General features: G+C 47.2%; 1 protein-coding gene across 1 annotated transcript in view; it reads right to left on the bottom strand.

Moving 5' to 3' along the window:
* WWC1 (WW and C2 domain containing 1) overlaps positions 1-13508 on the bottom strand; it is a 153105-nt gene that overhangs the window by 50296 nt on the left and 89301 nt on the right. Inside the window, exons 4-5 of the mRNA XM_033853548.2 lie at positions 4961-5037; positions 3381-3460 (exon numbers count right to left, since the gene is read on the bottom strand). Coding sequence (XP_033709439.1) covers positions 3381-3460; positions 4961-5037 — 157 coding nt within the window. The remainder of the gene's footprint in view (positions 1-3380; positions 3461-4960; positions 5038-13508) is intronic.

The following is a 13508-nucleotide window of genomic DNA, read 5'->3' as shown; positions in this document are numbered from 1 at the left end:
GAAGGGACAGACGTGGTCTGTCTGCCGGGCCTCGGCCTCCTCAGGCGCCTTCTACCTGATGGCTTCCGGCGGCCTTAGCAACCCAGCCTCTGGAATCTGGCTCCAGAGAGTAGCCGGGAGAAGGAACACTCTTAGGACTAGGGAGCGGGGGAGGAGAACAAAGGGTTACCATTATGCACCCAGTGAATGAATCTTTTTTTTTTTTTTTTTTTAAGGGAGAGAAAAGTTGCGTGGTTGGTGGGAAGGAGAGGGTGTGTTTTAGGATTTCCAAATTACACAGCTGTCCTTTCTCGCAGCACTTGAGAGAGTCACACACCCGGCAGCCACAGGGCAGCCAGAGAGACGCAAGGCAAAGGCTCTGACGGCGGCCGACTCCTCTTGGACTTGTCCAGACAACCCTCACCTGGGCAGGGTGGCCCTGGGGACATGCAGAAAGATGCTGTCCTGCCCTCCTCCTCCCACGGGGCTGGTGGGCCTAGACTTCCCTGTTGATGAGGGCTCAGGGCAGCTGACAGGGCCAAATCCCAAGCTTTGGGCTTGAGTTTTCTTTTCAGGCTCCTCTACGAGGTATGCTTCAATCCTCAGCCACCTTTTTGCTTTTTAAAACTGGGTTTGCTGACCATGAAGTGAACAAAGGGATGAGTTTCAGCTTCCCCCAGGTTCTGAAAAGAGAGGAGGCCACGAAGTGACTGGGTCATCCCCCACTAGACACTGAAAAGGGTCCCAAGCGAGAGGGTAAGGGGCCTGATGTTTTCTGGGTCTGGGGAGGGGGTCATCTGGGATGATACCAGGAAGGGAGGTATTAACACACGAGCTTCAAAATCCAAGAGTCCCGGGTTCCAAACCAAGCTCTGACGCTCACAAGCTAGGGGGTCTCGCAGGTCTATTTTCAGCCCCATCAGTGAGGCAGAATAAAAACTGCTCTTAAAGGGAGTAGAGACGAGGAGACGGGTACACAAGCACATACCCAGCGCGGCCTCGAGCCCAGGGAGGACGCAGAGTTCATCTGAGTTCCTTCCCAAGCGCAGGCAGGCAAGTAGCTAGAGGTCACCACCCTCTTCCGCTCACTGGGCTCTCCCTATGTGCCAGGCAGAGTCACGCGCTCCATGTGGATTTTCCAATTCAATGTTTACAATAACTTATTTTTCAGATAAAGAAACAGGAGCTCAAGGGGGTTAAGCCACTTTTCCACGTTCCCAGGGAACTGAGATTTGAACCTGGGCCATCTGTCCCTTGCGGCAACATCCCTAACCCTCTCTGCCAAGGTGCCCATTAAAGCAGGATGGTTTCACTTCTTCCACAGTGAACACGGGGCCGGCTTCCGGCCAGGAGTGTGGGTAGCCAGAGCCGCGATGCAGTCTTATCTGGGCCCCATATCAAACGGGCGGGCGAGGGAAGGGGAAAGAAAGGAGGCTTGTCTTTGGGGTTTCAGCGTCAGCTTACCAAGCAACAAGAATTTTCAATGCTGCTGCAGGGTGACAAAGTGGTAAAACAGGTTTGTGGTGGCTCGGAGGATAATGGGAAGTGTTTTAACCCGAAGCTCCAGAGGATCCCAGAGTGGGGAGTGGGGAGGCGGGAGAGGAAAGGGAAGGGCACCTGCGCTGAGAGTGAGTAGCCCTTAAACTATGTGCTCAGAAGCTGCTCCACTAAAGAATTTTCTGAAGTCACAGTACTGCCCTCAACTGTCCTTGGCACCACTGGTGATTACGAAGAAGCGTAAAGCACGGCCCCTTGTCCTAATGAGACCAGGACCCGGTTTGAGAGACGGGATTGGCATATGTATATATACCTACTGAAATAACATATATCTATGTAAACACAAATATATAAACACAAAGCCATAATACAGAACACAAAAAGGTACTCTACACAATCTATAATCCAAAGCCATACTTCCTTCTACCCTGTGTTCTGGGATAGTTGTGATAACTCACCCGGGCGGGGGTGGGGGTGGGGGTGGGGCGGGGTTTGGGGAGTGGGGAGATGTGAATAAGAACCAACCGGCCCCTTGACTGGTGGTCACAGTTCGCTCGATTAATTGGACTTGGAGACAGACACCCAAAGGCTCGGGGCTGTGGCCACAGAGTGGTGAAGAGTGGACTGAGGTCCAGGGAATGAGGTAAAGGTACAGTCAGGGCTTCCCTGGTGACACAGTGGTTGAGAGTCCGCCTGCCGATGCAGGGGACGCGGGTTCGTGCCCCCCCCCCCCCACCCCGGTCTGGGAGGATCCCACGTGCCGCGGAGCGGCTGGGCCTGTGAGCCATGGCCGCTGAGCCTGCATGTCCGGAGCCCGTGCTCCGCAACGGGAGAGGCCACAACAGGGAGAGGCCCGCGTACAGCCAAAATAAAAAAGGTACAGTCAGGGAGAGTGAAACAGCAAGTGTCTACAGAAGCTGCTGTCTGCACAGAGGTGGCCTCTCTGGGAATCCAAGTGGACGTCCCTTAGAACAGAGAAACCTACTGGCTGTACTCCTTGGAGCTCCCACGAGGGCTACCAGGCACCTCTGTAATGACCATCCCGTAAGCCCATCAGATGTACTGAACATGACTCAACGCACAAGTCTCGATGATCCCCGTGGTTAACAATGACAATAAGCTAACTCTTAGGGGCACTGACTATGTGCCCATCTATACAATGGGGTCAGCTAAAAGAGCACTGCTTATAGAGTTGTGATGAGGTCACCCGTGCAGAAACACTGAAAGTCCTCCCTGGCACAGAGTATCTGCTCAACAAGTCTTAGCTAGTATGATCATGAGAGTGACAATGAAGACATCTTCTCTAAGGAAACAACAGAGCTATATACTTGCTTGGCTGCAAGTCAGCTTCTAAAAGTGAAAATTACATTTGGTCAAAGTTCTGGAAACCCCTGCAATCACCCATAAGCACAGCATGCACGGCATGGTGCCCACTCTCCTAATAATTCGTTTGTTGTGGAAGAGATCCTTGTTCCTTCTGGGGAGCTCACTAGCGGAAGTCGTTGCTCACTTTTAGGGGCCATGGAAAGAGGCGGTTTTGTTTGTGTGCGTATCAGACTCTCCCGGATCTACTGGAGGGGATGAGACTGCTGCACAGAAATGCCCAACGACGCTTGTTTCTATGACCGGCTGGCAAAACTCAACTGAATGGAACAGACTTTAACGGCTTCGGGAATTCAGAGGACGATGAGAACCAGGTGGTCTGAAATGATTCCCCTTTTCCCTTTCCAAACCTCCATGTTGGGTGACAGTAAATGCCAGTGGAATAGAACTGGAATCGAATGATTAGAGAGCCCCATTTCCAGGAGGATGGAGAGAGACTGAAGGGGAGGGGGACAGAGAGGACAGGAGGGGAGCACGGCTTGGGGGCAATCCCCATGCCCCACACCGCAGGGTGGACTTACTTCTTCAGTGTCTGAAAGCCACGCTCTTTGAACTGTAGCTCCTGCTGGAGGTGAGCCATCTCTCTCTTCAGCTTGTTAACCTGGATGGCAGAAGACCACACACGGGGCTGGGTCAGAGGTTGGTATCAATCCAGAGTCCCCCACTGCCCCTGCATAATGATCAGGTCAACATCCCTCGGGCCCCCCTCACTGATGTCGCCTGGGTCTCAGCAGCTGCACATTCGGTTGGCATCCCAGTCCAGCTGTCCTGCAGGTCATTCCTAGCTGCCCTTGCGCCAGAGAAACAGGCAGCGGACAGGAGCTGGCTAACCTCTTTCATGCCACCTCACCTCTGTGAGCCTCCCCTTCCTATTCTGACAGATGAGGAGAACAGCAATTTCCTGGGTCGTGCATTACTTAAAGCAGGCACTGGATATGCTAGTGCATGGAGGTAAGAGGCATCGTGGTAACTTTACAGGCAAGACACGGCCAGGGAGCCAGCTTCAGCCTGCAGGATTGCTTTGTTTGGCTTGCAGTGCTATTAAATTTTTAAAAATTAGTTGCTAATGATTAAATATTGAGATGTTTCATATACTTGGCCTAGATATACAGTTCTTTTCTAAAAATACTGGAAGATCTGCCAATGCGGAGCCTACATTCCAGCATGGCCATACGAGCGTAGGGCTGAAATCCCACTACCCCTTTAGACAGGGCCCACCCCCTAGGCTACACAGTCCCCACTGCTCCCTACTGCCCCACTGCCAGCCCCCGCCCCCCTTTCATGTGTTCTTGCAGGCATCTGAATTTGTAGGACCTATGTGAAGGTGCACTAAACCAGTGTTCACAACACTGACTTCACCTTGAGCAAGTCATTTGACGGCTGATCCTCCGTTTCCACATCAGTCAAGGGGGAATGAAAATATCTCTCCCCCTAAGGTAATCAGGAAGTAATCAAATACAGTACTGCAGAATAAGCAGTGGTTAGCAAGACAGCATCTTTTTTTTTTTTTTAAGATCTTTTTGATGTGGACCATTTTTAAAGTCTTCATTGAATGTGTTACATTATTGCTTCTGTTTTATGTTTTCGGTTTCTCAGCCGCTAGGCATGTGGGATCTTAGCTCCCCGCCTAGGGATCAAACCCCGGCCACCCGCATCAGAAGGCGAAGTCATAACCACTGGGCTGCCAGGGAAGTCCCAGCAAAATAGCTCCTTACACTAAAAACTTTAAAGTAAGCCTTGAGCCCCTGTGACCTTGGGCAAGTTACTTAGTCCCCCCCAAGCCACTGTCGGCTCATCTTCAAAATGCAGATATTGACAGTGGCTACTTCGTGGGGCTGTCTCAAGGGCATGAGGTAGAACTCGTGAAGCATTTAGGGCTACTCCTGGCATAGAGTGAGTGCTTGAGAAACGGTGGCTGCTATCACCATCACTATTACAGAAACGACGGCTACTACTGCTACTATTGTCATTATTTAGAATCTTGTTAGTCAGCACTGGCTGCACTGCCTGGTTGAAGCATCTCCTCTGCTCTTGTGGGTGGGCTAGTAGCCTAAGGCTGCCTCAGTGACCCCCATCAATAGTATAAGCAAAGAGGACTTACCCGGGATTTTGCTGTGGCAATTTCAGCCTTCAGGATCTCAGGGTCATACTTAGAGCTGGATGACGAACCGGAGACCACTGCAAGGAAAAAGAAAAAAAAATCTTCTATAGAAGAAACACATTTTGGTCAAGTTGGCTTATTTGGCCATCTAGGTAAACCCAGAAAGGAATGACGATTAGTGAGCAACCTGAATGTCCAACAAAGGGGAATCTGTCAAATAAATACGGTACACATATAAAACGGGGACTATACAACTTAAGTGATTTAAAACGATGGTGCTGAAGGATACTGAACATTTGGGAAATGTCCAAAACTTACTGTTATATAAAAACAATAATTTACAAAAAACCACAAAGAAGGAATAAGTTAAATTTGTAAAATATACACAGTTAACAAATACACACACACACACACACACACACACACACACACATCTGGAAAAAGACCAGCGAGAAATATAGCAAAAAGAGAATACTGCTATCTAGAGAGATTTGAATGATGAATAACATTCATTTTCGTCTTTGTATTTTTCTGTCTTTGCTACATTTTCTAACACAAACATACAATTTTTAATCAGAAGGAATTACTAAAAATATTTATTGCACTCTACAATATTAATGTACATTTGAAAAGGAAAATAAATTACCTGTAACACTATCACCCTAATACAATTACCTTCTCTCCAAGTTACCATCCAACGTTTATCTACAGTTCTATCATGTACAGTCATACCTCAGAGATACTATGGGTTTGGTTCCAGACCACCGTAATAAAGCGATTATCGCAATAAAGTGATTATTGCAATGAAGCGAGTCACACGAATTTTTTTGTTTTCCAGTGCCTAAAAGATCTATGTTTACACTATACTGCAGTCTATTAAGTGTGCAATAGCATTATGCCTAAAAAAAGTACATATCTTAATTAAAAAATACTTTATTGCTAAAGAATGCTAACCATCATCTGACGCCAGGTTGCCACAAACCTTCAGTTTGTAAAAACCACAATCTGTGAAGTGTCAATGAGGTATGCCTTTAGCTGTAATCTTACTGCGTTTTAAAAGCAGTATTTCTTTGTGTCTTGATAAAGGATTTTAAGGCTTACAAAAATGGACACAACAGAGTGATCCATTTAAAGTAAGGAAAATGAGGGCTTCCCTGGTGGCGCAGTGCTTGAGAGTCCGCCTGCCGATGCAGGGGACACGGGTTCGTGCCCCGGTCTGGGAAGATCCCGCATGCCGCGGAGCGGCTGGGCCCGTGAGCCATGGCCGCTGAGCCTGCACGTCCGGAGCCTGTGCTCCGCAACAGGAGAGGCCACAGCAGTGAGAGGCCTGCGTACCGCAAAAAAAAAAAAAAAAAAAGTAAGGAAAATGAGACAAGGGACAATGAAAGTGAGGAAGCCAGTGGCATGAGATTAGAGCTCACTGCATACCATGAGGTCCCACTTCCTGACCCGCGGCCACAGACCTGGCTCTGAGCTTTCTACCTGCTGATGTGAAGAGGAAAATCGGCCCCATGTAAGAGTCGCTGTGTCTTTAAGGTAAACACAGCCCCACTGTTCAGGAAAGGGACAGTCATTCTTGGGAGACAGGCCAGAGAAGCGTTTCTCCCAAGTCCTTAATCCCATAGTCTGAGCAATTTCATCACCTCCCCTTTCCACTTAACATCACCTGCTGGGACCTGAATTTTTCTGAGGCTAGAGAGGCTTATTTGGAGATTGCTAGCAATTTTCAGTGTCTGGAGGTAGAAGGGACAGTCATGAAGGAGACGCTGCTCTGCTCTTTGGATTTGGTTAAAATACCTGAGTGGACCTTTTGATTATGCATAAGGAAAGTTAAAGTTAAAATGGAACACTGGGAAGTTTGGGAAACAAAACTGCCCTGCAGAGTAACTGACAAGTCATTCTGCACCATGGGTAGCATTACGTCTCTGCTGAGTTTGCAATGATGGTGGTGATGAAGAGAATGAGGATGAGGATGGAAGCCAGGCTTTACCAGAAGAGATGAGTGGCCGGAACACCTGAACAGGGAGGACCTCGGAGACCTCGTCGTGAGCATGGAACAGGGACTCCAGGCACATGTTTTATTTCCAATTTGAAGCTTTCATTTTCTGCACTCTGGTCTTTGCTGGACGTGGGGATCTCAGGGGAGGGACCTAGCTGGATCCACAGCTGGAGGCACTGACTTAAGCAAATTCCCCAGATAGGCACTTTTGGAAAAATTTTAAGGTAATTAACAATCGTTACCCACCTATTGGCAGCGCAAACATGGTAAAAAGACAAGAGGAGTCATCAGTGAGGAAATAAGATGGGGATACAGCTAAAATGGGGGGTGCCCGTTCCGTGAGCACCCCATCCTGCTAAACACCCTGCTCATCGGTGCTGCTGGATGGGGGGTCTACACTAGGGGCAAGTGCTGAGGGGAGTTGTTAGCAGAATGGGAGAGCCTGTGAAGCATGGCAAGTCCTGGCCCTAAGAAGGAGAGGGTCGCCGTGGGGATCAGCGCTGCCAGGGCTGATTGTGGAAAGTGAGTGTGTTCCATGGGCACATTTAGAAACCTTCCAGGGAAGGGAACCCAAAAAAGAACAGACTCTGCCAACTGGGCCAGCAGGGGCTGGAATTATTACCCTCTGGAGAATCACTGTGAAATGCACTGTTTATACCCAAAGCTGCTGAAGTGGGATGTGGCCTGTTATTTTATTTTATTTTTTTGCGGTACGCGGGCCTCTCACTGTTGTGGCCTCTCCCGTTGCGGAGCACAGGCTCCGGACGCGCAGGCTCAGCAGCCATGGCTCACGGGCCCAGCCGCTCTGCGGCATGTGGGATCTTCCCGGACCGGGGCACGAACCCGTGTCCCCTGCATTGGCAGGCGGACTCTCAACCACTGCGCCACCAGGGAAGCCCGTGGCCTGTTATTTTTTAAATTAACTTTTTGTTGAAGTGAAAAATACATGCGAGAATGGAAAAGTACACAAATCATGTGTGCAGCTTGATAAATTTTCACAAAAGAAACACACTCAAGTGACCAGCACCCCAATCAAGAAATAGGTCATCAGCTTCCTTTCTGTGTCCATGTCCCCTCACTAACCCACAACAAAATAATTTTAAATTCAAACAGGTGTGCCTTCAAGGTGACACCTTTTTATAGGTTTAATTTTTAGTTTTTATTCAAGTTATATATGAACAGTTTAACAGTATATATAAAATACTATATATTTTATACACCCAAGATTTGCTATAAAAAAAAGAGCATTCCCCAATCCGCTTATCTCACTCATGAAAAAGGAACTGTTTCAACAGGTTCAGCCAGTTTCTTGGGTGCCCACCCGTGTGAGTCTGTTAATATGCATGTTTCGCTGTTTCTTGATTTTTTTCAGTCTTAGGCATGATTTATTCACTTCTCTCTCTGGAGGATGGAGTGTTAGCTTCACTCCCTTTCTCGGCCCCTACCCCACACAGGACACGCCTCCCAGCTTCTCATCAGATAACTCTGGCGAGAGCAACCTTCAGTGTTTGCATTACTTTTACACTGCAAACACTATTCAGGGCCCAGGCATATAGCCAACTTTGCCTACTTTTTCTTTCCAGCACAGTTTTTGGGTTGTTTTTCCTAGAGTTAATAATGATCATTTTTATGCGTGCCTACTTTCCACAAATTTAACACTGATTCAGCTTCACACTTGGCCAGTTATCTAAATCTCCTCTCACAGAGTTCCTCTCTTGGGCTCTGTCTCGCAAGGCATGTGCCAGTGCACTCTCTCTGCACAGCTGGCATCCTGAGACCCCCCCCTCCTTGCCTCCTTCTCTCCTCCTCCCTAAATACCATGTTTCCCCCTCTGTGACTACCCCCTCATTTTGGCAGAATATCACTTCCAGGAGCTTCCTGAGAAAGGACCCATGAAGGAAATAAACTTTTGGAAAACTTGCATGTCTAAAAAGATCGTTATTCTAGCCGGCCCTCGATTAAAGGTAGTCTTGCTGGATATAGACTTCTCGGTCGGAAATGAATTTCCTTAAAAGTGTGAATGCATTGCTCCATTGTCTTTTAGGTTTCTAGTGTTACTGTTGAGAAGCCTGGAGCTATTCTGAGTCCCGATCATTTTTGTGTGACCTGGTTTTCCTCTCTGAAAGCTTTTAGGGTCTTGAATCGTTCCCAGTGTTTGAAGTTGCACAATGATATGTCTTTGGTGTGAGTTAACTTTTATCCATTGTGTTGGGTGCTCACTGAGCCCTTTCAATCTAAAAACTCTCCTCCATCAGTTCTGGGAAATTTTTCTGCATTATGTCACTGATGCTTCTTCCCCTCTGTTTCTTCTGCTCTATCTGGAGCTTTTATTGCTCAGATAGAGTTCTTGGCCTGATGGTCTTTTTTTCCATCTCATTTTATTTTTGTTCTGCTTTTTAGAAAACTTTCTGCTTTACCTTCCAGGCTTCCTGTGGATTTTTCATTTCTACTCTCATAGTTTAATTTCCTAAGGCTCTTCTGTGTTCTCTGAAGACTCCTTTTTTTTTTTCTTAATAAAATGTAGCATCCTGTTTTAGTTGCATGGTTGTGTAGCTTCTCTCGATGTTTTCTTCTCCATGCATATTCCCTGTTTCCTACAAGGGCTCCCTATCACCACGTGTTTGTTTTAATCTCTATTGTTCATGTTAGAGGCTTTCCATGGATGTCTGGAATCTCAGCTGTCTGCTCACACTTAGGACTGGGGCCCAAAAAGCTGGCTGGAGTGGAGCTTGTTGATCATGGGTTACATGATTGACTGTGGGTTATTTGGGATGTGATTTGGCTGGATTGTTTCATCTAGGAATCCTCACTGTCAGTGTCTTTACATCTTTTCTCTTCACATCTCTTTTCTCTGAGGAGAAGAGACTCCGATTCCCCACACTCTTCTACTGTCTAGCCCGCAGGGTAATAGCCTGGCACCCTTCTGGGAGTCAAGTGGTACAGGCAGGCTGGGGTCTCAATCCTCAAGTCCATGTTCACTTAATCACCATGTTTTCAGTATGATGCACCTCAAAAAAAGAAACCTCCAATGTTTCCCCACGTTGGGGATGAGCAGTGGCCTGGTGGTACTGATCTGGGAAGGAGATCTGGTGGTCTGTGTCTCAGGAACAACTCTCCTCCAATCTTCTTTCAGGCCCTCCTCACTTCACTTCCACGCTGAGACAGCCACTCCCTCCAATTCCCGAGGCTTTTGCACGTGCTCCAGGTAGACTAGAGGCCTGTTTTTTCCCTCACTATCAGCCCATTTTCTCTTTTCTCCACTCTATCAGACAGGCTGCCACCTGACCTTCTGCTTTCCAGCCTCCATATTTTACCGCTGTTCTCTTCTCTCCAAGTCTCCCTGTCCTTGTACATGTATGCCATAAAAATCTCTTATCTGATAGTTTCTTAGTTTCAGGAATGAGTGAAAGCACGTAGGTGGTTCAACTGGCATTTTTAGCTGCAAGGCTCCCAGTGATTGATTTTTCAAATGGGAAACCAAGGCCCGGAGGAGGAAGGAGCATGGTGAGGTCCCAAAGAACCCAGCTCTCCCAAGTTCTCATCTTTCAGAGGATGGAGGGACCCCAGTAGAGCCCCCAAACCTTAGAATTTGACTGGCTGACTTGGATTAAATGAAGAGAACTGGTTTTGAGGTCAGATACTCCTGGGTATAAAAGCTATTCCTGCCACTTTTTACCAGTGTGACCTTGGGGAAGATACTTTCCCTCTCTGGGCCTCAGTTTTATTTGTAAAATGAGAACAACAGTACCTTGCAAGATTGTGTGTGCGTGTGCGTGTGCGTGTGTGTAGCAAGGTTACTTTAAACATAAGTAGAGTGCCGGCATATTGCCCTCCAGAAATTTAATAGGTGTACATTAAATGTGAGTTCTCTTCTCCTTCCCCACGGAGCTAGAGATTGCGCCAGAGATGACAACAAAGCCTCCATCCCCAGGGCAGGGCCCCACCTGCAGCCACAGCCCTACAGCAGCCAAGGCAAGGTGGCAAAACTCTCACAAGCCCCAACAGATCATCTGAGTTAGAGGGAGGCATGTTACCTCACCGGTCTATCAACATGCTGGAGAGCTTGACTTGGAAGGCAAACCTGGCTTATAAAATCCAAAGAGAGTCATGAGGAGCCTTGGGTCATGCCTATTTCACTGGGATGCTTGGACTGGGCCATCCCTCACTGGTTTGCATCTTAGGACTAGTGATCCGAGATGACTCCTTCTTTAACATTCAAAAAGATGGTGTCTTGGGACTTCCCTGGCGGTCCAGTGGTTAAGACCCCGAGCTTCCAATGTAGGAGGCACAGGTTCGATCCCTGGTCGGGGAACTAAGATCCCACATGCCGCGTGGCGAGGCCAAAGAAAAAGAAAAACCAAAATGATGGTGTTTTTGAACCTTGATGGAGTATTTAGTAGCGTCCGAAGTCATATGATAGGACTGTATCAATTCCTACCACGAATCATGTATTTATTCTTTTTTTTTTGGTCGTGTATTTATTCTTATTGGTTCCAGGGATCAGTTAAAAATCTTTGTCGTTTCAAATGCCAATGAATTAATAATATCAAATATAAATATATATATATCAAATATAAATATTGTTATTATTTATTGCGAGCTTAAGAATGTGACAACTACTATTCCAAATACCTTGTATTTAACTAAATTAAGCCCCATAACACCTCAATGTGATACTATTATTATGTCAATTTTATAGATGAAGAATTTGAGGCAGAGAGAAGCTGCATCACTTGTGCAAAGTTACACGGCTAGTTAGGAAGTTACATATCCTGGATTTGAACCCCAGCAGTCCAGCTCCAGAGTCGACATTCTCAAAATGTATTTCCTGTCAAGAGAATATTTATTGAGCCATTAATATGTTCTAAGGAAATTGCACTAAGTGGTTTATCTAGACCAGTGGTTTTCAGCCGGGGGCAATTTTGCCCCCCTAGGGCAGTGTCTGGAGACGTTTTTGGTGATCACAGCCCTGGGTGGAGAATGTTACAGGCATCTAGTGGGTAGAGAGACCAGGAATGCTGTTAAACATCCCACAACACCCAGGACAGCCCCCACTAGGAATGCTTCATTCCTGTCACTTGACTCTTTTTTCCCCACCTTACCTTTATACTTTGGAAACTTTCTGTCTACAGGAAATTTGAAAGCATAATGTAATGAATACTGATGGATCCTTCACCTAGATCCACCAACGTTGAACATTTCCCCACATATGTTCTGTCTATCCCTCCCTCCACTCCAGTTCTTTCTCTCAGTAGGATGCCTGGTTCATAGCAAGCCCTCAAAGAATGATTACTGGAAAATGGTGGCAAAAGACGAAAACCTATCCCATATTCAAAACCAACAATGTATCATCGATCTGCTCATTTAAGACTGACACCATAATTTTTTCATTTTTCCCCCCCGGACTTTTTTGGAATTAAGCTGCAGACATGATGCCACACATGTGTCTTAAAAACAGGACACTCTTGGGACTTCCCTGATGGTCCAGTGGTAAAGGATCCGCCTTCCAATGCAGGGGACGCGGGTTTGATCCCTGGTCAGGGAACTAAGATCCCACATGCCGCAGGGCAACTAAGCCTGCATGCCACAACTACTGAGCTCACGGGCCTCAACTAGAGAGCCTGCGTGCCACAAACTACAGAGCCCACACACCCTGAAGCCCACGCACCACAACTAGAGAGAGAAAAAACCCTTTGTGCCACAACTAGAGAGAAGCCCACGCACCGCAATGAAGACCCGACGTGGCCAAGAAAAAAATACAGAAAATAAATAAATTAAATAAATAAATAAATAAATAACAGAACATTCTCCTACATAGCTACAACATCGTTATGATAACTAAGAAAATTCTCCAATTGCCTGAGAATATCTTTTATGGCAGCTTTCCCCTCCACCCAGGGTCTAGTCAAGGTACAAACACTTCACTGGGTTTATGCCGCATTAGGCTTTTTTTTTTTTTAAGTCTAGAACAGTTTCCCCTCTTTTTTTTTTTTTTTTTTTTTTTTTTTGCGGTACGTGGGCCTCTCACTGTTGTGGCCTCTCCCGTTGCGAAGCACAGGCTCCGGACGCGCAGGCTCAGTGGCCATGGCTCACAGGCCTAGCCGCTCCGCGGCATGTGGGATCTTCCCGGACCAGGGCACGAACCCGCGTCCCCTGCATCGGCAGGTGGACTCTCAACCACTGCGCCACCAGGGAAGCCCTCCTCTACCTCTTTGAATCTGAGTTTCACGAGCAATATTAATATCTCCCTCCAGGGCTCTGGTAAGAATAATGCTATACACTGAATTGTGTTCCCCCCAAATTCATATGTTGAAGCCCTAATGCCTAATGTGATGGTATTTGGAGAAGGGGCCTTTGGGAGGTAATTAGGGTTAGATGAGGTCATGAGGGTGGGGCCCTCATGATGGGATTAGTGACCTTATAAGAAGAAACACCAGCAGCTTGCTGTTTCTCTTTCTCTCTCTGTGCCCCGTGAAGACACAGTGAGAAGTCAGGAAGAGGGGTCTCACCAGAACCCATCCATACTGACATCCTGACCTCAGACTTCCA

Source organism: Tursiops truncatus, chromosome 3 (assembly GCF_011762595.2).
Source record: "Tursiops truncatus isolate mTurTru1 chromosome 3, mTurTru1.mat.Y, whole genome shotgun sequence".
Classification (NCBI taxonomy): Eukaryota; Metazoa; Chordata; class Mammalia; order Artiodactyla; family Delphinidae; genus Tursiops; species Tursiops truncatus.
Note: the sequence above shows the minus strand (reverse complement) of the source record. Positions and strands in the feature narration are given on the sequence as shown.